The sequence below is a fragment of the Entamoeba histolytica genome, genomic scaffold (genome assembly GCF_000208925.1).
Source record: "Entamoeba histolytica HM-1:IMSS scf_1104750519029 genomic scaffold, whole genome shotgun sequence".
NCBI classification, from domain to species: Eukaryota; Evosea; order Mastigamoebida; family Endamoebidae; genus Entamoeba; species Entamoeba histolytica.
The window spans coordinates 12,313-34,433 of NW_001914936.1; the positions used below are offsets into that span (position 1 = coordinate 12,313).

At 23.5% G+C, this 22,121-nt stretch overlaps 10 protein-coding genes across 10 annotated transcripts in view, besides 1 other annotated feature; 4 read left to right on the plus strand and 6 right to left on the minus strand.

Annotated features, from left to right (window-relative positions):
- Nucleotides 1-3,345: 3,345 nt before the first annotated feature.
- EHI_180290 (uncharacterized protein) lies at nt 3,346-3,678 on the minus strand (the record flags this gene model as incomplete). The annotated part of the gene is made up of 1 exon (XM_648735.1): nt 3,346-3,678. The coding sequence occupies one exon, from the start codon at nt 3,676-3,678 to the stop codon at nt 3,346-3,348; it is 333 nt and encodes a 110-aa protein (XP_653827.1).
- A 661-nt stretch (nt 3,679-4,339) lies between these two features.
- On the minus strand, nt 4,340-5,622 carry EHI_180300 (DnaJ domain containing protein; the record flags this gene model as incomplete). The annotated part of the gene is made up of 2 exons (XM_648736.1): nt 4,340-5,263; nt 5,323-5,622. The coding sequence occupies 2 exons, from the start codon at nt 5,620-5,622 to the stop codon at nt 4,340-4,342; spliced, it is 1,224 nt and encodes a 407-aa protein (XP_653828.1).
- Nucleotides 5,593-5,918: a repeat region.
- Nucleotides 5,919-7,988: 2,070 nt separating this feature from the next.
- EHI_180310 (uncharacterized protein) lies at nt 7,989-10,025 on the minus strand (the record flags this gene model as incomplete). The annotated part of the gene is made up of 2 exons (XM_648737.1): nt 7,989-8,309; nt 8,376-10,025. The coding sequence occupies 2 exons, from the start codon at nt 10,023-10,025 to the stop codon at nt 7,989-7,991; spliced, it is 1,971 nt and encodes a 656-aa protein (XP_653829.1).
- A 539-nt stretch (nt 10,026-10,564) lies between these two features.
- Nucleotides 10,565-15,031, plus strand: EHI_180320 (tyrosine kinase, putative; the record flags this gene model as incomplete). The annotated part of the gene is made up of 2 exons (XM_648738.1): nt 10,565-10,709; nt 10,779-15,031. 2 exons carry the CDS (start codon nt 10,565-10,567, stop codon nt 15,029-15,031), a joined length of 4,398 nt encoding a protein of 1,465 aa, XP_653830.1.
- An 18-nt stretch (nt 15,032-15,049) lies between these two features.
- Nucleotides 15,050-16,465, minus strand: EHI_180330 (uncharacterized protein; the record flags this gene model as incomplete). The annotated part of the gene is made up of 1 exon (XM_648739.1): nt 15,050-16,465. One exon carries the CDS (start codon nt 16,463-16,465, stop codon nt 15,050-15,052), a length of 1,416 nt encoding a protein of 471 aa, XP_653831.1.
- Nucleotides 16,466-16,553: 88 nt separating this feature from the next.
- On the minus strand, nt 16,554-17,477 carry EHI_180340 (uncharacterized protein; the record flags this gene model as incomplete). The annotated part of the gene is made up of 1 exon (XM_648740.2): nt 16,554-17,477. One exon carries the CDS (start codon nt 17,475-17,477, stop codon nt 16,554-16,556), a length of 924 nt encoding a protein of 307 aa, XP_653832.2.
- Nucleotides 17,478-17,653: 176 nt separating this feature from the next.
- EHI_180350 (26S protease regulatory subunit, putative) lies at nt 17,654-18,886 on the minus strand (the record flags this gene model as incomplete). Its single annotated transcript, XM_648741.1, has 1 exon — nt 17,654-18,886. The coding sequence occupies one exon, from the start codon at nt 18,884-18,886 to the stop codon at nt 17,654-17,656; it is 1,233 nt and encodes a 410-aa protein (XP_653833.1).
- Nucleotides 18,887-19,178: 292 nt separating this feature from the next.
- On the plus strand, nt 19,179-20,384 carry EHI_180360 (uncharacterized protein; the record flags this gene model as incomplete). The annotated part of the gene is made up of 1 exon (XM_648742.1): nt 19,179-20,384. The coding sequence occupies one exon, from the start codon at nt 19,179-19,181 to the stop codon at nt 20,382-20,384; it is 1,206 nt and encodes a 401-aa protein (XP_653834.1).
- A 139-nt stretch (nt 20,385-20,523) lies between these two features.
- EHI_180370 (uncharacterized protein) lies at nt 20,524-21,222 on the plus strand (the record flags this gene model as incomplete). The annotated part of the gene is made up of 1 exon (XM_648743.1): nt 20,524-21,222. The coding sequence occupies one exon, from the start codon at nt 20,524-20,526 to the stop codon at nt 21,220-21,222; it is 699 nt and encodes a 232-aa protein (XP_653835.1).
- A 144-nt stretch (nt 21,223-21,366) lies between these two features.
- Nucleotides 21,367-22,121, plus strand: part of EHI_180380 (heat shock protein 70, putative) — a gene marked incomplete at both ends in the record, with an annotated part of 1,681 nt that continues 926 nt past the window's right edge. The window contains one exon of the mRNA XM_001913697.1: nt 21,367-22,103. Within this exon, the coding sequence (XP_001913732.1) occupies nt 21,367-22,103 (737 nt within the window). The remainder of the gene's footprint in view (nt 22,104-22,121) is intronic.

Here is a 22,121-nt window from a genome sequence, read left to right on the forward strand (position 1 = left end):
GTTTTAACAAAAAATGCAGATGTTTTATATAATTCTTCATTTATTTTTGAATAATTATTTCCATTAATTGCAAATATTGGTGTTAACATAAAACCATCACCTGAACAACAACAATAAATATTTGATAAATGTGATGTTCTTCCAAATAACTGTGGTTTTTTATTTAAACAAAAACAATTAAATTGTTTTCTATGATATAATTGAACTCCAATTTCTTCTGTTAAAAAAATATATTGAAGTTCAATTCCATGTACTTGTTTTTTAATAAAATTAATTTCTTTTATTGATTCTTCATCTGAAAGTATATTTAAATATGGATATGCTGATATTTGTTTAAGTCCAACACTTGAAATATATTTAACAATATTTGGTTGATTATAATTTAAATCTTCTAATATTGATCTTACTAATTGTGGTGTAATAATACCTCCTTTTTCTTCTATTTCTTTTACTTCTTCAATAAGTATTTTATCTGATTCTGTAAATTCATTTATTGGTTTTGTAATAATTTCTTCATGTTTACTTTCATTTGTTGTTATTGGTTGTTCTATTGTATTACTTTGAAATGATGAAAACTCTGTTTCAGATGATAAATTAACAGACTCTTCTTCCATTATTTTTTCAGTTTTGAATATTTCTAGTTTTTTCTTTTCAATTGAATAATCCAAAAATAAAAGAAAAACTTGAAAAAGAATTTTATGCAAACTTCTCCTCTTCCTATCTCTTCTCTTAATTCTCAAATAAATAAATTAAATACTTCTCTTGATTCAATTTTTATTCAATTTAAAAAAGATGAACATATTATTTTAATTAATTCTCCTAATCAATGGTCAACTATGGATGAAAGAAAAACTTATCGTGACATTTGTGACTGGGCATTTACTCCTTCAAATATTCATTTTTAAAATTTATTTTTTTCTTATTTTAAAATTTTTTTTTATTATTTTACTTCTTCTTCTTTTTTTTTTCAGTTTCTTGTTTTTTATTTAATTTTGTCTTTTTATTTTGAAAACATTCATAATATTATCCTCTTTTTTTAATAACTCTCATCAAAAACATTAAAAAAAATTGGTTTGTAACTTCATATTTATATTTAACTTTCTCCTTATGTTTTTATTTTTAATGTTAATTAATGAATAATAAATATAATATAATTTCAAATTAAATAGTATTAAAGCTAAATGTTTCTATTCTAACATAAATTTGTTATTCAATGTTTTATTCTTATTTTTATTAATTAATGTTAAATTATTCTTAAAATACGTCATGTGTTATTACTCAAAAGATTTATTGAAACAATAAAATTAATGATAAAATTGAATTGTTATTAAGTTAGTTGTTCATTTAAATAAGTTTAAACATATTTATTAATCATTTTTAGAACATTACAATTACTTTTTGAATAATATTTCTTAATCTCAAAAATAAACAACTTCATTTGATTTATACCATTAAAAAAACAGTCAAACTATAAAAGCTATTCTTTTTTTTTTCAAATAATTAATAAATTAAATAAGTTACATTCATTTCATTAAAAGAGATAATCCAATTGAATATAATGTTCTTATTTGGTCATATTCATATTTTTTATTTAAATTTTATGAAATGAATATAATTGATATATGTTTAAGAAGTTGTTTATAGAGTTATAATATAGTTTCACAACAATAATAAATAATATTATTCGCATTTTTACAAATTAATTAAATATCACATACTTTAAAAAAAAAAATAAAAAGTAGATATTCAATCAAATTAATTTTATCAAATAATAATGTTAAACCTATGGGATGTGATGTTATTTGTGAAAGTAAAACCATTGACTATATTTTTTTGTATAGTTCTCAAGTAATAGAAATTAGTTATTATTATTTTTAATAAACTACTTTGTAATTGTTAATAAACTTACTTTTAACCCATCACATGACTTAATAAATTCATGAAAACCCCGTTGAGTATTAAATAGAATATAAAAGATAAATACTATTTATCTTTTTTTACATTAAGTAGAAGAATTGAATAATAACACAACAAATATTAAAGTCAATATCTATACCAAAAATAGATTTAATAAGAATTTACAATTTAAATTTACATTGAAATTTCATTCGATATATTTTTATATGTTTTTGAATTATTTTTTTTGTCTATATTTCCTGATGAATTTGTGTATTTTTTTATAGATTAAGAAAAATACTGATAATTAAATATAAAAAATTGCTGTCTTTATTTTGTGAGTTATTTACAATGTACGTTTTTAAAACTGAATTGTTAATTTTTTAATAGATGATTGATTTGTATTAGGTTAAAGAAAAACATGTTCTAAAGGTATAGAACATAACAAAAGATGAATGGAAATATTGTTATGTTATTACAATTTACAATTAAAAAAAAGTATTGAGGTTTTTGGGTAAGTTTTATTCTTCTCATACAAATTATATTTTTCTAAAGGTATCACTAAAAATAATTAATGAATTACTTAAAAAACAAACCAAACACAATTTTAAGTGAATATAATGAAAATAATTTATTTAACCATTTTTATTATTAAACGTGAGAATATTCAAATATTTTATAATAAAAAAAATGGATGGTATTCAAGACAACATATTCATAAATTTGATGAAAAAAAGCTAAAAATATCATTATTACTTTAAATGGTTTTATTTAAATCTATTCCAATTTTGGTTCAGTTAATCTTTAATAAATTATCATCATTCAAGTAGTCTAAAATTAATTAAAGACATACTTTTTTATTATCCACTTTAACTTAAATAAATAGATAAGATTCTATACACTGACAAAGACATTTACATTTAATTAACTTTTTTTATTAGGTATTGTTCATTTTCTCTTTAAGACTAACAATAATTTCTTTAATAAACCAAATTCAATTCTTTTTTAGTGTAATATTTGAGAAGAATTGAAATGTACTAAATAATATATCCAAAATAATACGATTATTAAATCAGTATGAATGTAAAAATAAAGAATAAATGACTTTCTCTTTGATTAATTTAGAACACAAAAACCTGGAGAATAAACAAAAGAAGAGTCAAGCATAAGACTCAATAAGAATTTATTTATTTCCTATTTTTCAAAAATAAAAGAAGCGAAAATAAATTTAGAAAAAAGAAGAGATAGAATTAAAAAAAAAGATTCAATATTTCTCAATCAAAAAGAAGGAAAGGAACTAACGCTAAGACAATTCAAAAAATATAATCTTTTGTTAAGAAATTACTTTAATGAAGAATAACACAAAAAAAAAACATAAAAAATCAAATTAAAAAATAACAGAGTGAAGAATTAAAGTTACATGAAAATTTAAATGGTATACACAACAAATTATAAAAAATAAGGAGCTGGATAAAGACTTGAGTCTTTAATTGTTTCTATCCAGTAATAAACTCTCTCTTCTTTATCTTCATTTGAAAGAAATCCAAACCCATGAGAACATAAATTCTTTTTTGTTAATCTTTGACGAGTAAATGGTTCAGAAGATATAGAACGTTTTGGTTTATATTCTGAAATGTAATTTACTTTATCTTCACTAGGAGAGGATGACCTTTTATTAAAACTTCCTTCAACAAAAGTTTCAGAAAGAGTAACAAGAGGGAATTTTGTATGGTAATGAGGACAATTAGGTAATTCAACAAGTTTGGATAATGTTGGTTGCATAATAAATATTTGAATAATGAATTTTAAGATAAATGCTTTAATATCTTGTGAGAAAGAGTTTTAATTCTCTGTTAAGTTCAAACGAAAAGAAAAAGGAAAGGTTTTTGAATTTGATTGTTTAAAAAAAAAAAATTTTGAGAAATTTGTCATCTGTAAGTAATTTTTTTAATAATTCTTCCTCAAATGTCTGATAGTAATACAAAATATTCACTCGAAAAATGGTTTTATTTTTTTCCAATCTTTCAGAATATGACTTAAAATACTTTTTCTATTTTCAAACCAACAACCCCACAAATTAATTTTAGAACTTTCTATTTTTATTTATTAAAATTCTAAAAAAAAGGAAATGATTGCTGGAATTTAAATAATTTCTTTGTATTTTATTTTCTTCGAAAATGACTCTTTTGTTCATTTACTTTCGATATTTATCTAATTTAAGTTTTCAACTATGGTTTTTCCTAGTTATTGGTTTCTTTTTTAGCATTTTCTATTACATTCTTTAATTTTTTGATGTACCTAGTTAATTATCACATTTGTTATTTATTCAAGTAAAAATCTTCAAAAAACTCTCATCAGCACTTATGTTTTTAACAAAAGAAAGAGACAAATGGTAAATCAAAAAGTAGATGATGCGTTTCAAAAAAAAAAAAAGAGTAAAATACTAGTCAATTTCGAATAAATTCAACAAAGGCACTAAGAAACAACACATGAAAGGTCCTAATGCTATGCTGAATAATAATGAAATAGCTCCAACTAAAATTAATGGAATAAGTGCAATAGAATAACTATATGAATGTCTAACACCAATATCTAAAGTCAATAATACCAATTGACAAATCAAAAATATAGTAGAGACACAATTGAAAATAAAAGAAATAATAGTAAAGTTAAAGTCTTTGAAAGAAGAATAGACACAACTCATTACAAAATAGAAAATACCAACTATCATAACGGTTAAACAATCATGTTGTGGGTCATTACCTGCTAATCCAATGGAAGTAATAAAAATAATTGAAAGGGCTGAAGTTAATGTATTTAACATAAAGTTTAATATAATAGTTTTAGTACTTCTTTTAACTTGAACAGTTTCACCATTTTCATTTGTAATTTCAGCAGAAAAACAATCATCAATAATACTTGCAATCCATTGTAATACAACTCCAATAAAATAAGGAATTAACCAAACAAAATAATTACTGTCTTCATTGTCTTTATCAACTCTAACAAAGAATAAAATAAATCCAATCCAATTTATAATATGTCCAGTCCCACCAAGAAGTTTAGATAATCTTTTTGAATAATAAGGGAATGACAAAAAATATAAAATATCAATAGGAACATTAACAGCAGAAAAGCTCCACTCTGTATTTAATTCTAATTTTACTATAAGTAGTACAATCCATAAACAAAATACAATACTTAATATTATTAATATAAAGTCTAATAAAAATAATCCACATTGAATAAATGGTTTCACTTTTTTAACAACTTCTGCAATTGCTAATCCTGATGTTCCAAATATATCATATAACTTTCTTTTTTTTTCATCATGAAGCACATTATAAGCTGTATTAATTATATTAAACTAATTTATTAAAAGTCTACTCTTCTTTGTGTTATAATTTAATTAAACTTTTATCAAACTTTATCTTCTGCATTTGGATCTCTTGTTTTATCAGGATGATATTTTAACGCTAGTTTACGGTATGCTTTATTAATTTCATTTTCTGACGCATTTTTATTAACTCCTATAACACTATAGTAATCTTCTATATTACTAAAATTTGGTTCTTCATAATCTCTTATCATATCTTCTTCTACATTAGATGGAACAGAAATAGCAACTTGTTGTAATTGTTGTTCGTTTCTATTTATTAGCGGTTGCCGTTCAATTACATTGTTATTGAATAATTTTTCACTTTCTATTATGTTTTCTTCACTCATACTATCTAAATTTTATTTTTTAGTTTATTTTATTTCTTCATTCTTATTTTTTTCTTAATTATTTCTTATTTTTTTTTCTTTGTGTTTTTCATCTTCTAACCCCTTTTTCCTTTGTATTTCATCTATCATTATTATTACTATTGTTATGCTATTTATTGCTATTGTCATTTCTTTTTTTTTTATTGTGTGGCATTGTTTTTCTATGTCTTGTTTGCATTTCTTTATAATACACATTGTTATTACACAATAACCATGACATAAAAATTTGTTATATTTCCTGCATTGGAAAATGAACTGCAATCATTAAAACTTAAATCCTTAATTAATAAGGTAAAGTCTTATAATGAAATTGTTTCAATCGTCTTATTAAAAATTTTATTCAAAGTTTTTCTATTTGGATGTTTTTGATACTTTTTTTGTTGAAGTGCGGTTGTTAAAATACTATAAAATATTAAAATTTCATTGAGCTGTATCTTTAAAACAAAAACAATTAATATTCTTTTAGTGTAAAGTATATTCATTGAAGAAATGGTAAAACACATTCTCATCAAATATAACCATTTTACAAATAAAGAAATGAAATATAAATTTATTGAAGAATGAAATAAGCCAAATGAACAAAAATAACATTTATGTTACAATAAATTATCTAATACATACAAATTTGATGATAAGAAAGTAAAAATACATTTCAATGTGAATTAGTGTCAATGATACAGGTATTGAATATATTATTTGTTATATTTTGAATGACTTAAATGAAGAAAGAATGAAAATATTTAATAATAAACAATTAATTCAATAGAATGAATGAAGAAATAGAGAAGATATAAAATGAAACAAATCTTAATACAATAAGTGTTTTGATTTATGAAATATTGAATAATTATGTGATAAATCAATTATATTTATTTCATTTGTTTTAGTTAATTTAACAAAAGAAGAAAATAATATTACCTATTAATTCAAACAATTTTCATTGTAATTTATATATACAATTAAATACAAATATTGTCATTTGAAATGTTCAGAAATTATATTATATTTGATGATTTGAATAATATTAAAATAATATATTCATTTTCATAATGTAATTTAAATGAGGTATTATCATTCATATCACAAATGTCATTGAATAAATTGTAATTCAACAATAATTGTTTTGTAATTGAAAGAGAATTGAAATATTCATTCTAAATAATTCATTTTATTGCATTAAATATTATTTTATATCATAATATTGTTGATGTTTTGTTATTCAATTCTTTTTCTTGTTCCTTTATAATTTAAATATATTCTATTTTGATTATTTCATTGTAGTTGAATATTTCATCGTTTTGTGTTATTATATTTTCATTCATTTCATCAAGTATCTTCTTCATTTCCAATCCATTTTATTAACAGCTCTCATTTTATAGTTTATGTATTGTTCATTTCTTCATTATCATACTTGTACATTAAACTTATTTCTTTTGTTAATGTCTTTTAAATATTTGAATATGAATATGTCAAAATGCCTTATTTTATGAATATTGGTTGTATTTCTTTCTCATTCATTGTAGATATATCTCAATTTTTACATGAATATTATTGGTATATACTACATTATTCTTCTGTATTTTTTCATTGTTGTTTATAACAATTGATATTATCATTTATTCATTAAGACATTGAATAATACATAATTATTCTATTCTTTTCATAACTATATTAACAAACTGATGACTACCATTACATTGATGAGATAATTCAACATTATTAACATCAATAACAAATGTATTAAAATGATGAAAATGAAATGATAATAATATAAGAATAATTTTTATTTAATATAATTTCATTAATATTGTAATAAATCATGATAGTTGTACCATCTATTTAATTTAAACATGATAGTTGTATTTAAGTGAAATAAGTAATTTCATAAAAATATTTAACTTGTTTTAATTTGGTGGTTGATGACTATTGGTTGTAAAGAAAATAATAAAAACAAATTGTAATGCTATTAATGATCATTTGAATAGAATGGAATTATATACTATCTCTGAAAATTGGTTTAATAAAAAAATACATTTTATCATTGAGACAAAATAGATTTTATTGATAAAAAGTAAAAACATAAAGAATAATTTACATTCACCTATATTCTCTTTAACTTTTCTTGTAATAGGTTATAACAAAGTGTATAAAGAGTCATAAGTTATAAATAATAGAGAGAGACTGTGGGTTATAGTTTCTATGAATCTTTAATATGTATTAGAATTAAAAACTTAATAAAGGTATGTATTGATAATAGTCTTTGTTATTATAGTACTTCATTTGTTTATAAAATTAAAACGTACAGTACAATAAAAAATCATATCAAGTTAATAATCACTAAGCTTCATTAATGTCATAACACATCTTTGATCTTTGTGAAATTCATATTTAATTGTTTGAGAGTAATGAAGTAATTTCAATATTGAAGATAGACTCCTCATTTTAGCAAGATTTAAATAACGTTTTTGAGGATCTGTAAAAGTATCTTGTTCATTAATATTAACAATATCATGCATCCAAAGAGATAAAATTGGGATTTTAGGAAATGCCTTATTTTCAAAACTAATACGATAATTATTAAAATTTCTACTAATAGAATATATTTCTTGAAGTTTTTCAAATGTTTGAATATGTTTTTTCTCAATTTTCTATAGAATTAGAATCAACAAAATTTCTAAATATACAGTCTTTTATAAAACAGAATAAAAACAAACATTCCAAAGTTCAGAACATTGAGAAAAAGAAGTGGATAAACAAGAGAATACTAAATATGACATATTAAAGTCACTCTCCTCAAAACATTCTTTAGCTATTTTAATAGATTTTTTAATACTTTTTTTAGTTGATTCATTACAAGTGATATCAATAAAAATGTCTTCAATACATCTCATCGCTTTAATATATCTTTCTAATGTTCCTTCTTCATTATGAAGATAAAGATCATATTTCATTACTTGAGAAAGAACTTCTTGATCAAAAATAATTAATTGTTGAGTAAAAAAAGAAGTTTTCATTGAGCTAAAATAATATTTGATAGAATCAATAGTTTCATTAATCTCTTTAACATTTTTAAGAGTATTTTTAGTTCTAACAATACTCATTCTTTTTTCATCAAATAATTGATTTACATGTTTAATATCATAAGGAGATAATTTGGATAAACTTGTACGAGGTTGAGAATATTGTTTTAATAATAAAGGTAATTCTTTTTTAAATTTAGTAGTTAATAAAGAACTTCTTTGAATCACAGCATTGATTCTATTAAATAAATAAGAGCATTCTTCACGAATAGCATTTCCCATAATATTAATCCAACAAATAATCATTTTTTCAAATCTACTAATACCGAAAATCATCCAATCTTTAGAAACATTAATGTTTTTAGAATCTTTTTCAATTCCATCAAGAATTTTAATAAAATTTTCAAAAGTAGTTTGAAAATCACAAATATAAGGAGTAAATGCAATATAATCCTCCATAAATTGACCAATTTGTTGAATTCTTGAAAAAATCATTTGTAACATAACTTCATTACTACAGTGAGTAATAATTAATGACCTTCCTTCTAAAGTATAGAAAGGTTCTCTTGACTGTAAATCGAATACATCACTTTCTTTTTGTTTACATAGTTCAAGAAAAGTACCTAATTTAATAAATAAATCAACTCCAAATGTTCTCATAAATCCACCTGAAATCATAATTTTACAAATAATTTGAATATTATTTTCATTAACATCTTTTATTTTTTTAAGTATTTTAATAAAACAACGAAGTAATTCACAATGAGTGATTTCCATTGCATGAACACAAATTCTACAATTTACTATATCTTGTTCATCAAATGGAATTTTAACTTTACTACATCTTGTTTCATCTTCAAAAAAGAAAATACTATGTTTATAACATTTTAAAACAACTTGTCCAAATTTTGTTTTTAATTCTTTTTCACCTTTAGTTTGTTTCCAAAAATCTGCTTTAGGAATTATTTTATTTAAAAGAATTAAAACATCTTCTTCCATTAATGTTTCATTAAAATCTTTTTCTTCAATCATTTCATGTGCTAAATCCATTAATGGTATTGGAATTGTTTCTTGAAGTGAAATTGGTTCAATTTCATTTCTTTTTAATACAGGTGATATTTTAATAACATCAGTTAATTTTTTAATAGTATTTCTTCTTCTTGGTGATTCATTTTCATTTAATCCTTCATTTAAAAATAATGGACTTGACTTTTTATCAAAAGATGCATTTCTTGTTTGTGAAAATGTACGACCTCTCTTTTTAAATGATGGTGATAGTGGTCCTGTAGGACTTACAGGTTCAAGATATACTTCTTGATTATTATTTCCTTTAGGTACACTCATTTTATTTGTTAAATTTAAATTTGTTATTTAAGAAGTTCATTTCTTTTTGGGTTTCACTGAACAAAAATTCATTTAACGTCCAAAAGACTTTTCTTTTTTATAATTCTGTTGAATAGATTTTTGTATATTTTAAAAAATGTTATAAGAAAGGAAAATGTTTTTAATAAAAGACTCTATCAATTCATTATATTTCTATTATCTTATTATTAAAGAGAAAATTATTCCAAAAATTATATCATTCTTGTAAGATTTTCTCTTTATCTTCTTTCATCCGATAAGAAGATAAAAAAGCTAACTCTTCTATCCATACTTGGATGATTGTTTTTTTTTGTTTCTTTTTCAGTTCTCTTTATATCTTCGAAACCCTAAAATAAAAATAGAAAACTATTTTTATTTTTTGTTTTTTAAATTTATTGAAAAAAAAAATGGTTAAGAAAGAAGAATTTCAAGCAAAATACAATACGATTCTATTTATATATTTTTTAAATAATTTCATTGTGTTATTCATAGAAGAACTTATTTTTTTTAAACAGAAGAAAATGAATATTATTATTCTTATTATTATTATTTCATTTGTTATTAGTGAAGTAAATATTAAAGAATGTGGACCAACTGGTGTTTCAAGTGAGTTGAAATGTGTTGATTGTGAAGGAGATAAATATCTTGATAATGGAAATTGTGTTGGTTTGTTTTTGAATTATTTATAAAAAATTTTTTGTTATAAATTATTATAAAACAAAAATAATATTTTAGAATTGGAAGGTTCATTGTGTCAAAAAGCAATCAATGGAACATGTACTGAATGTGCAGATGGTTATTGTGAAGTATTTGGTGAATGTAGAAGATGTCATAATTCATATTTTTTTAATTCTATTAAATATGATGGTCATTATTATTCATTATCAAGTTCACATTGTACTTTAGAATATTTTGCTAATTGTAAAAGATGTGAAGAAGGATATTATTTATATTCAAATATTTGTGTTTCTCCATTTCATCTTATAGAAAAATGTATGGATTCAAGAAAAGAAGGAAATGATTATATATGTTCTGTATGTGAAAAAAATTATTATTCATTAGGAAATAGTTGTGGGTTATGTACTGGATTAGAAGGATGTACTAGTTGTGAAAATGTAGTACCAAGTCGTTTATCTAGTTATAAGTATTGTTATTCATGTGAATCAGGATATTATTTATTTGATGGTCAATGTATTAGAATTCCTAATTGTCAACAAAATATTAATGAAACTTGTATTCAATGTGAACTAAATTATTTATTAATAAATGGAAGTTGCTTTTTTTATTCTGATTTTCATTGTTCTTCTGTTATTTCAAATACTTGTGAAGAGTGTGAAGAATATTATTTTCTCAATTCAAGTTCTTTATGTTCTTTATGTGGTTCTAATTGTATTAATTGTATTGATTCATTACAGTGTAAAGTTTGTGAAGAAGGATTAACATTATATGAAGGAAAATGTATTGAATGTGATTTAATTGGATGTGAAAGTTGTTCAGTAGATAGTTATAGTTGTTTAAAATGTGAAAAAGGATATTATTTAGATAATGGAAAGTGTAATTCTTGTAATATATTTGGTAGTTGTATTGAATGTACAATATCAGGATGTATTCAGTGTAAATCAAATAATATATTAAGTACAACTAATTGTGTTGAATGTAATTCAATTATTTCTAATTGTACTTCATGTTATCAAAATGGTACATGTTCTGATTGTATTTCACCAACAACACTTCTTAATGAAAATGAATGTATTCAATGTCCTGATATATTTACTAATTGTATAGAATGTTCATTATCTGGATGTACAACATGTAAAAAAGGAAATTATTTAAATTCTACATGTTATCCATGTGAAAATATGAAAGGTTGTTCTACTTGTTCTCAAACAGAAGTTAAATGTTTTTCATGTATTGAAGGTTATAAATATGATCCTTTAACATATTCATGTAAAGATTGTCAATCATTACATCAATGGTGTTTAGGTTGTAATTCTGAAATGGAATGTATTGAATGTGAAAAAGAATATACTTTAATAGATGGAAGATGTATTCCTTGTATTAAAGACTCAACATCTGAATGTATTAAAGGACCATCTAATTGTGATGTTTTTGTTAATAATTCTTTTTGTATTGATTGTGATAATGGTTATGTTCTTAGGTCTGGTTATTGTTATAAATATTTAAATAATATAAATTGTATTTCAATTAATTCTAATTTAAATATTGGTTGTGAAGGATGTAAAAATTCTCTAACACTTGATGGACAATGTTCTTCTAATGAAAAAACAAATAATTGTTCATTTTATATAAAACAATCTTCTTCTGAACAAGAATGTATTCCATATTATTCATCTTCTATTCAATTAGATAATTGTTTAATTGTAAAACAAGGAAGATGTGTTCAATGTAAATATAATTATTATTTAAATAATCAAAATCCTCCTATTTGTTCTAAATGTGATTCAACATGTTCTGAATGTTCTATAACTTCAACTCATTGTTTAAGTTATTCTTCAGGATTAGTTATGCCAGATATTACTACTGGAACATGCGATATTTTATCACCATGTATTTCTGGAACAACGTTTTGTAATCAATGTTTAAATGGATATTATTTATTAAATTCTAAATGTCATAAATGTTCATTACCCCATTGTATCAAATGTTATTATGGAACAAATAATGAAATATGTTCTCAATGTGATGAAGAAAGTGTTCTTATAAATGGAAGTTGCAATTTAATAACTGATGCACATTGTTCATTTGTTCAAAAAGAAACAAGTCTTTGTAAACGTTGTGAAGTTGGTTATTCTTTTGGAATGAAAACAGAATCAAATAAATGTATTTATTCTGATTCATGTAAGTATTCAATAAATGGTAATTGTTTATTATGTAAATCTGAATATAAATTAACAAAAAATAATAACAGAAAATGGGTTTGTCTTAATAAAACTATGGATACACATTGTTCTATTTCATCTCCTTATGGATGTCTTCGTTGTATGACTGGATATTATTTGAAAGATGGAATTTGTTCTTCTTGTGATAATAATTGTAGAAGATGTATTAATAATTCTAAACAATGTGTTGATTGTGAATTTGGAATGAAGGTTAATGACTCAACTTCAAAATGTTATTCATTAGGTGATTCATCTCTTGGATGTCTTTATTATCTTCATAATTCATATGGATGTGCTATATGTAAAAATGGATATTTTGTATCAAATTTAACTTGTTTTCATTGTTATAAAGGATGTAAAATATGTACTAATGAAGATTCTTGTATTGAATGTAATGGAGATAAAGGATATTTTAAAGACATTGATAATCAATGTTATCGTAATACTACAATTGAACATTGTCTTTCTTCTAATGTAAATGGATGTACAAAATGTGAAAATGGATATTTCATAAATAAAACTCGTTGTGGTAAATGTTCAGAACATTGTCAATATTGTTCAAAAATAGAACAATGTGATAGTTGTAAAAATAAATTTGTATTAGTAGAAGGAAAATGTATTCTTTATTCAGAAATTGATTATTGTTTTTCAGCTGAACATTCAAGATGTTCATATTGTCTTGGAAATCATGAAGTTTCATCAAATGGAACATATTGTAATTATAAATTAAATTATTTTTTAGTTGTAGGACTTCCAGTAATAATAATAACATTTATATTATTAATAATTCTTTTGAGTATAATAGTCAGTTCAATTATTATTTACAAATGTTCAAAATCAAAGAAAGAAGAAGAAGAATTTACAATATTTGATATAAAAACAACAAATATTAAATTTATGGTTATTGATCAAACCTCTGGATTATCTATAAATAAAAATCAAATTAATTTTATGTTTGATGAAAATAATTTATCAGAATTACCAATAGAACAAGAAACAAGAGATATTATTTGTATAGGTAATTTAAAAACTAAAACATTAAAAGTTCAATTATTTTTAAAAGACCAAAGTGATAAATATGATATTAAAATAGAACCTCCTATGGCAATAATTAAAAAAGGAAAAGCAATTGAAATTCAAATTATAGTTATACCACATTGTACATGTACTATAAATGAAACAATGATTCTTCTTGCTGTAAATCTTAAAAAAGGAAAACAAATTGAATATCCAATTAAAATAAAATTTTCAACAGTATTATCAACTCATTTAGATCCAGATGAATTAATAATAGAAAATAAATTGGGAGAAGGATCATTTGGAATAGTTTATCTTGGAATGTTTAGAGGAAATCAAGTAGCAATTAAAAAAATGAAACAAATAACATGTGAAGATTGTTTAAAACAACTAGAAGAATTTTATGATGAAGTAGCTATGTTAGATAAATTCAGAAATGAATATATCATTCATTTTTATGGAGCAGTATTTATTCCAAATAAAATATCTATAGTAACAGAATATGCAAAATATGGTTCATTAAAGTATTTAATAAAACATAAAGAAAGATTCGAAACTTATAAATTAAATAAATTTCTTTTAGATGCAGCAAAAGGAATTTCATATCTTCATCAAAATAACATTCTTCATCGAGATATTAAACCAGATAATATTCTTATTGTATCAATTGATGATAATATTTCAATTAACTGTAAACTAACTGATTTTGGAAGTTCAAGAAACATTAATATGATGATGACAAATATGACATTTACTAAAGGAATAGGAACTCCTGCATATATGGCACCAGAAATACTTAATAAAAATTATTATAAAATGCCAGCAGATATTTATTCATTTGCAATTACAATGTATGAAGTATGGAATTGGAAGATTGTTTATCAAGATAAATCAAGATTTCGTTACCCATGGGATATAGCAACATTTGTCACAAAAGGATTAAGATTAGAACAAACAGAATTAATTACTGATGAACAATATGATATTATTACTCACAGTTGGAATTTAGAACCAAAAGAACGAATGAAAATAGATGAAATTATAAATAGAATAGAACAATTAAAAAATTAACTAACTCAATTAGTTATTTTATTTTTGATTGAGATTCATAACTGTTTCAAACATTTCATTTTCTGTTAATGGTTGATCTTTATTTCTAATCAGTTTCATTCTTTTACAATGAATATTACAATGGTGTTGAGAAAAGAATGTAAAAGTACGTTCTTTAATAGAAGATTCAATAAAGAAGAATTTTAATAAATTATTATGAACAATATGACATTCTTCTATTTCATATTGGTTACTTTTAGAATGATATCTTCCTTTATCAATAATAACAATTCCATTTTCTTTACTTTCATAATAATTCCAATGCATAAAACATTCTAATGTAAGACTTTCTTTACATGAGTTTCCTTTAAATATTTTTTTTCCTTTTGCTTTATGTTCAATATAAAATATTTCTTTTCCTTGTAATCGTTTTATTATTTCTTCTTTTGGATAATTCCAATTATCATTTTTAAATAATTCATTCGTATCACTTTGAATGAATAATCTTCTTGGAAGTATTTTTATTGTTTTAGTATTATGTTCATCACTTACTTGTTTATTAAATTTGTCTCCCATATAACATGCCCAACTTCTTTGAAGAATCTCTTCAAAATAAATAGCTAATTCTCTTCTTTCTTCATTCATTTCTTTCATTAATTTTCCTTCTAATCCATCAAAAAAGCAATCATATTCAGCAAGTCTTTGGTCTTCACTCCATCTACTACATTCAATTTTTCTTTTTACATTAACTCTATGAACTGTATAAAAAATAGGACTCGATGTATTATCAAAATGTGCTTCTTCCCAATATTCTTTTGGTACTTCAATTATATATCCACTAACTGATTCTTCTTTATTACTTTTTGGTTTTTTTGGATAAAGAATATCATGTTGAAGAATAAGTTTTGAATTTTTAAAACATTTTTGTTGTAATTGAATAACTTGTTCATATAAAGATGGTAACGTTAATTGAATTGAAATTGAAACTTCTTTCAAATTTGTATTAATGTAAGAACAACAAGACATTGGTAATTCATTTTCAATCGAATGTTGTTTATTTAATACTAGAATAATATGCTTTTGAATACCATTCCATTTTATAATATTTAGTAATTCAATAAAAACTTTCCCTAATGAAATAAAAGAATTTTCATGTCGTCTTTTAGAAAGACAACGAAGAGCTTTTAGTGCCTTTTCGTATGGATTAAATTGTGTAATTTGCATTTGGTTTCCACAATAAACAAGACATATTTTTGTTTGTGGATGATTAAATTGATTTAATAAAACATATTGTTGTTCAAAAATACTATCAAACAAAATTACTACATCCGCTGAAATTTCTTTTTGTTGAATAATTTCTTTACTTTCAATAATTCCATGCATTTGTTTAGCAGTTTCAATACGGTTTCGAATAAATACTAATTCATCCTGACGAATTTCTTGTTCACTCTTCATAAAGAAAAATAATATTTTTAAGTTCTTTTTTTAAGACTAAAAATAAAATGAAAAAAAAAAAAAACGAAAATAAATGACATTTATCATTTTAATGAGATTGAAAATGATCATTTTTTGATTTAATGAATGAACCAATAACAATAATTGCAACTATAACAACTGCAATACCAATAAACATTCCAATAAATATTTTAAATCCAACAGTAAATTTTTCCAATTGTTTGTTAATTTTCTCAATAGAACTTTGATTAAAAGAAGAATTTAATCTAACAGATTTTTTTAAATTGAAAGAATTATTATTAATTTCTAAATGATTTGGAGAATTTAAGTGACTTTTATTTGATGAATGAATTAAAGGAAGAATTTCAGTTTTATTAACATTTGAAATTAAATGAATTTGTTTTCCATTTCCTGAAGCAATTTTTCCATGTTGAAGTTTAGCTTTATTTTTTAAAGTAATAGGAATAGTATAAACAGTTATTCTTACAGTTCCTTTTTTTATTAAATTAGCACCTACACGAATTAATGCATTAATTGGTTTATTCCCTTTTGGAATATATTCAATAATAGAACCTTTCCATCTTCTACAATTTCTTGTTGTTGTTTGAAGACATTCTTGATTATACATTAAAGTAATAGATGTTTTTACATTTGTATCATGATTACATGTTGATACTCTAAGCATTTTATTTGGTGGAATTATAACTGGAATATAATATCCTGTAATCGGTGCTTTTTTATTACAAAAATCTAGTTTTCTAGTAAATAAACTAACATTTAATATTGGCGTAAAATATGGAAATTCTGTTATTCTTTTATTTAATTGAACAATCGTTGACTTTTCTTTACTTTTTCTTTCTTTGTTTCTGTCTTGATAACTTTTTATGTCTTTGACTTTTCGTTTTATATTTCTTTGATTTATATCTTTCCAAAATTCATTTATAAATTTATCTGTAGCTTCTATACTTTCATCAGCTTTTTTCATTACTCCCCAAATTTCTTTAGCACTCATTTTTGTACGTTTAGATAATACAGTATTTAAAAAAAGTATTCCAACTATTATTAAATGTATCATTTTAATTCTTTTTTATTTGTCTTTTCCTTATTTTTTAGTTTTCTTTTTTTTTTCTCAAAACTAATTTATAAACAAAATTTATAATAAAAAAAATTTTGACTTTTTTTCTATTCTTAAAGATATAATCCATCTGGAACTCCTTCTTTCTTTCTATACATGACTTTTTCTTTTGCTTTCTTAAAGTCTTCTTGATTAACTTTCATTCTTCTTTCTCTTAGTGCTAATAAACCAGCCTCAGTACAAATTGCTTTAATATCAGCTCCAGATAAATCATCTTTTGACATAACAAATTCTTCCATATCAACACCTTCTTCTAATGTCATTTTAGATGTATGAATCTCAAAGATTTTTCTTTTAGTTTTGATATCTGGTAATGGAAATTCAATCTTTCTATCAATTCTTCCTGGTCTGATAAGTGCTGAATCTAATGACTCAATTCTATTTGTGGCAATAATAACTTTTACTTCTCCTCGAGTATCAAATCCATCAAGTTGATTTAATAATTCTAACATTGTTCTTTGAATTTCTTTTTCTCCTCCTGAATGAGCATCATAACGTTTAGTACCAACAGCATCAATTTCATCAATAAAAACAATAGATGGGGCACTGTCTTTAGCTGCTTGGAACAATTCTCTTACTAATTTAGGTCCATCTCCAAGATATTTTTGGATTAACTCTGACCCAACAATACGTAAAAATGTTGCTGAAGTTTCATTTGCAACAGCTTTAGCCAATAATGTTTTTCCTGTTCCCGGTGGTCCATAAAGAATTACTCCTTTTGGTGGTTTAATACCAATTTCTTCATATAATTCTGGATGACTTAATGGAAGTTCAACTGCTTCTTTAATTTCTTGAATTTGTTTTTCTAAACCACCAACATCTGCATAACTTTCTAATGGTGCTTTATCTACTTTCATTACAGAAACATGAGGATCTTCATCATTTTGTAAGACTCCAACAATAGCTTTATTATGGTTATGAGTAAGAACTTGTACTCCTGGTTCTAATAATTCTCTATCTACAATAGAAAGAACTGGAACACAATATTGCATTGTATTTCCACTAGAAATAATAGCATGATGATCATCAATCATTTCATGTAATTTACTAACTTCTAATGGACTTCCTCTAAGTTCTTCAACTTTTTGTCTTGAATCTTTTTCTAATTCTTCTTTTGGTTTTATTTGTTCTTGGTTTTCAATAAAGTCTCTTTGAATTAATAAGATATCTTTTAATCGTTCTAATCGTAACTTTTTAAGATTGCACTGTGTTCTGGGATTAATTTGTGGTAATTTATTATTATTACCATATTCTCTTAATCTTTTCTTTCCAAGAGTCATACTCATCTCTTTTCTCTTTTTTCTTAATTATTTAAAGTTCTTCTTTTTTATTTTCTTTCTTGAAGTTTTTATTTTTTAATAACAAAATATTTATTTTTATTGTTTTTATTGTTTTTTACATAAGGTATTTCAATTATACATCTAATTATAAAAAATATTCAACTCTTCATAACTATAAATAATAATATTTATACTAAAAAATATAATTATAAAATGGTATTTCAAAGATGAAAGGAAAAGAAAAAGAGTGAAAAAAAGGGACGGTACTGAACTAAAATTCAACTAAACCAATAACAAAATGAGTAAAGAAGTAGTTAATCGAGGAGAATCTCAAGCAAATCAATATTTTCCATCTTATGGGTCTGCTTATAGTTATTATCAACACCAAAATAAAATACTTTTACAAAAACGTGAAGATCTTAGACATGAATTATTAATTACTCAAAAACTCTGGTCTGCTTTTCCAAATGCAGACGAATACATCGCTACAAAACGCCCACTTGAAATTAAAACAGAAACTAAACCATCAACTCAACAAACCTCTATTTCTTCTGTAAATTGTAAACCACCAGAAATTAGATTATCAACTGCTAAAGTCTTTAGATATCGTCCATTTTCTTTAATTCTTACAATGAGTTCAACTTGGAGAGAAAATAAAGGATTAACTTATGAACAAGTATTTCAAGCTGTTGCTGCATTAAAATGTAAAAAAGAAGGAGAAGAAGAAGAATTTGCAACATGTGCTCAATGTAGTGGAAAACAAATAATTGAAATTGGAAGTTCATCAGGAGCTTCATACCAACCAACAGTTTCCGATGATAAAACAGAAATGTATATATTTGATCATTGTAAAACAAATTGTTCTTCTTCAAGGGATCATCACAAAAAGAAATTACAAATCGTTATTACATTAGCTGATGAAAAAATTGTAACTGTACCATTTAGTATTCAAGCAAGAGAAAAGAAATCAAGTAAAGTTAAATCAAATACTATTCAACCTCATAAAGTTATTTCTTCAAATTCTCCTTTATCAAATTCTATAAACCAATTTAATATTACGGGACAATCAGACTTTCCTAATCAACAACCACAACAAACAACGTTTCAAACTTATCAAGGAACTTTTAATCAAATTTTACCACAAACAAATAATGACTCAACTGAACGAGTAGCATTATTTGTATTTTCTACTTGTTTACAACCACCTCAAATAATTGAACTAATCAATGACTATAAAAATTATCTATCTAGAATAGATGGTTTTGTAAATTTAAGAGTATCATTCTTAGAAGGTCTTTTCTTTGTTTTTGCTTATTTTATGGATGTTACTCATGCAGAAGAATGTATATCAATAACAAAATTATATTTAAATAATGATATTCGATATCCAAATATTTACAAAAAGAAATTATCAGATGATAACATTGCAATAATTCTCTCTGTTTTTTACAATTGGAGTGAGTCAGGACAATTACCAACATCATTCTTTTCTCAACCATTTTAAATATTGCTTTTTATATTCCATTATTTTTTAAGTTTTATTCTTTTTTTTTATGTTTTAAAAGAATGTTCAAGAACAAATAAAAAGAAAAGTAAAATAAGTAAAATATTGAACTTAGAAATAAATCAAATAAGAAGAAACAATGTTACAATGGGTTTTATTTATAAGTATTATAATTGATGTTTTATTGTGTTGGGTATCTTATTTTAAAAAAGTTGATTCATTAAGAGTAATTACTAAACCAACGTTTTGTTTATTATTATTAATATTTGTTATGACATCAATTGATTTAAATACTCATGTGACATTGTTTTGTATAGGTCTTTTCTTCTCATTTTTAGGAGATTTATTATTATTAATGGATGGTCTTCAATGGTTTGCTTGTGGTTTAGTATCATTTTTAATGTGTCATATTTGTAATATTATTTGTTATTCATTAACACTATACCCTGGAATCACTCTCCCTTCTTTCCTTATTTTATTAATCGGTTGTATTTCTTCAATTCCTTTAATGCAAGGTGCAAAAACTAAAACTCAAAAATTATTTACTCTTCCTGTCCATGTTTATTCTTGTGGTTTAACTGGTGGTTCTTTTTGTGCTTTTGCTACTTTAGGTTCAATTACTGGACAAAACTGGAATTTATTATCTGCTTGGATGACTGCAATTGGATATCTCTTTTTTGATATTAGTGATGCATTTTTAGCTTATCACACTTTTGTTCACAAGACTTTATTTAGTACCATGGCAATTATTACTACTTATCACATTGCTCAATTACTTTTGATGGGTGGTTTAGTTTATAATGAACTGGGAAATGATGTTATTTCTTCATTAATTTAAACAATCTTGTTTTATATATCATTTTATTTTTCATTTAACAAAAAAAAATGTTTTTAATCATTAAAAATCATTCAATTAAATGACGTTTGACATGGCAACGCTATTAAAATGAAAAATTGAATTGATTAAGACATTCATTAAAATATGAGTGATAAAACACTTGTGTTTGTAGGAATTGATTTTGGTACAACTTTTTCTTCTATAGCTTATTATAATCCTTTGAATAAAACTGATTGTACTATTAATGATGAAGGAGGTAATAAACAAATACCATCATGGGTAAGTTTTGCTCAAATGGAAAATAGTGGGGTTATTATTGGGAATGGAGCAAAGAATGAAATTTTTGGTGAATGTGTTTTGTATGATTCTAAAAGAATTATAGGAAGTGACATATCTGATATAAGTGATGAAGATAAAAAGCATTGGCCATTTACAGTAATAGGAAATAACAATGGAAAGGCATGTATGGAGGTATATAATCCTTTTAAGCAAAAAGATGAAATATTTGAACCAGAAGAAATATCAGGAATGGTATTAAAAAATCTTATTCTTATGGCTAAATCAAAATTGGATAATACAGAAATTGGTAATATTGTTGTTACAGTTCCTACAGAATTTGATGATAAAAAAAGAAATGCTACTTTAGCTGCTTGTAAATTAGCAGGAATTGAAAATGTTACACTTGTTAATGAACCAGTAGCTGCTCTTGTAGAATATAAGAGAACTCATAATGACGTTCTTAGTAATGACTCTAAAGTTGTTGTAATAGACTTTGGAGGAGGAACATTAGACATTTGTTGTTGTAAATTACAAGGGAAAGATATTAGTACTGTGTCTGTTGGAGGAGATAAGAATGTAGGAGGAAATGACTTTGATGCAGTGTTGATGGAATTAATAGA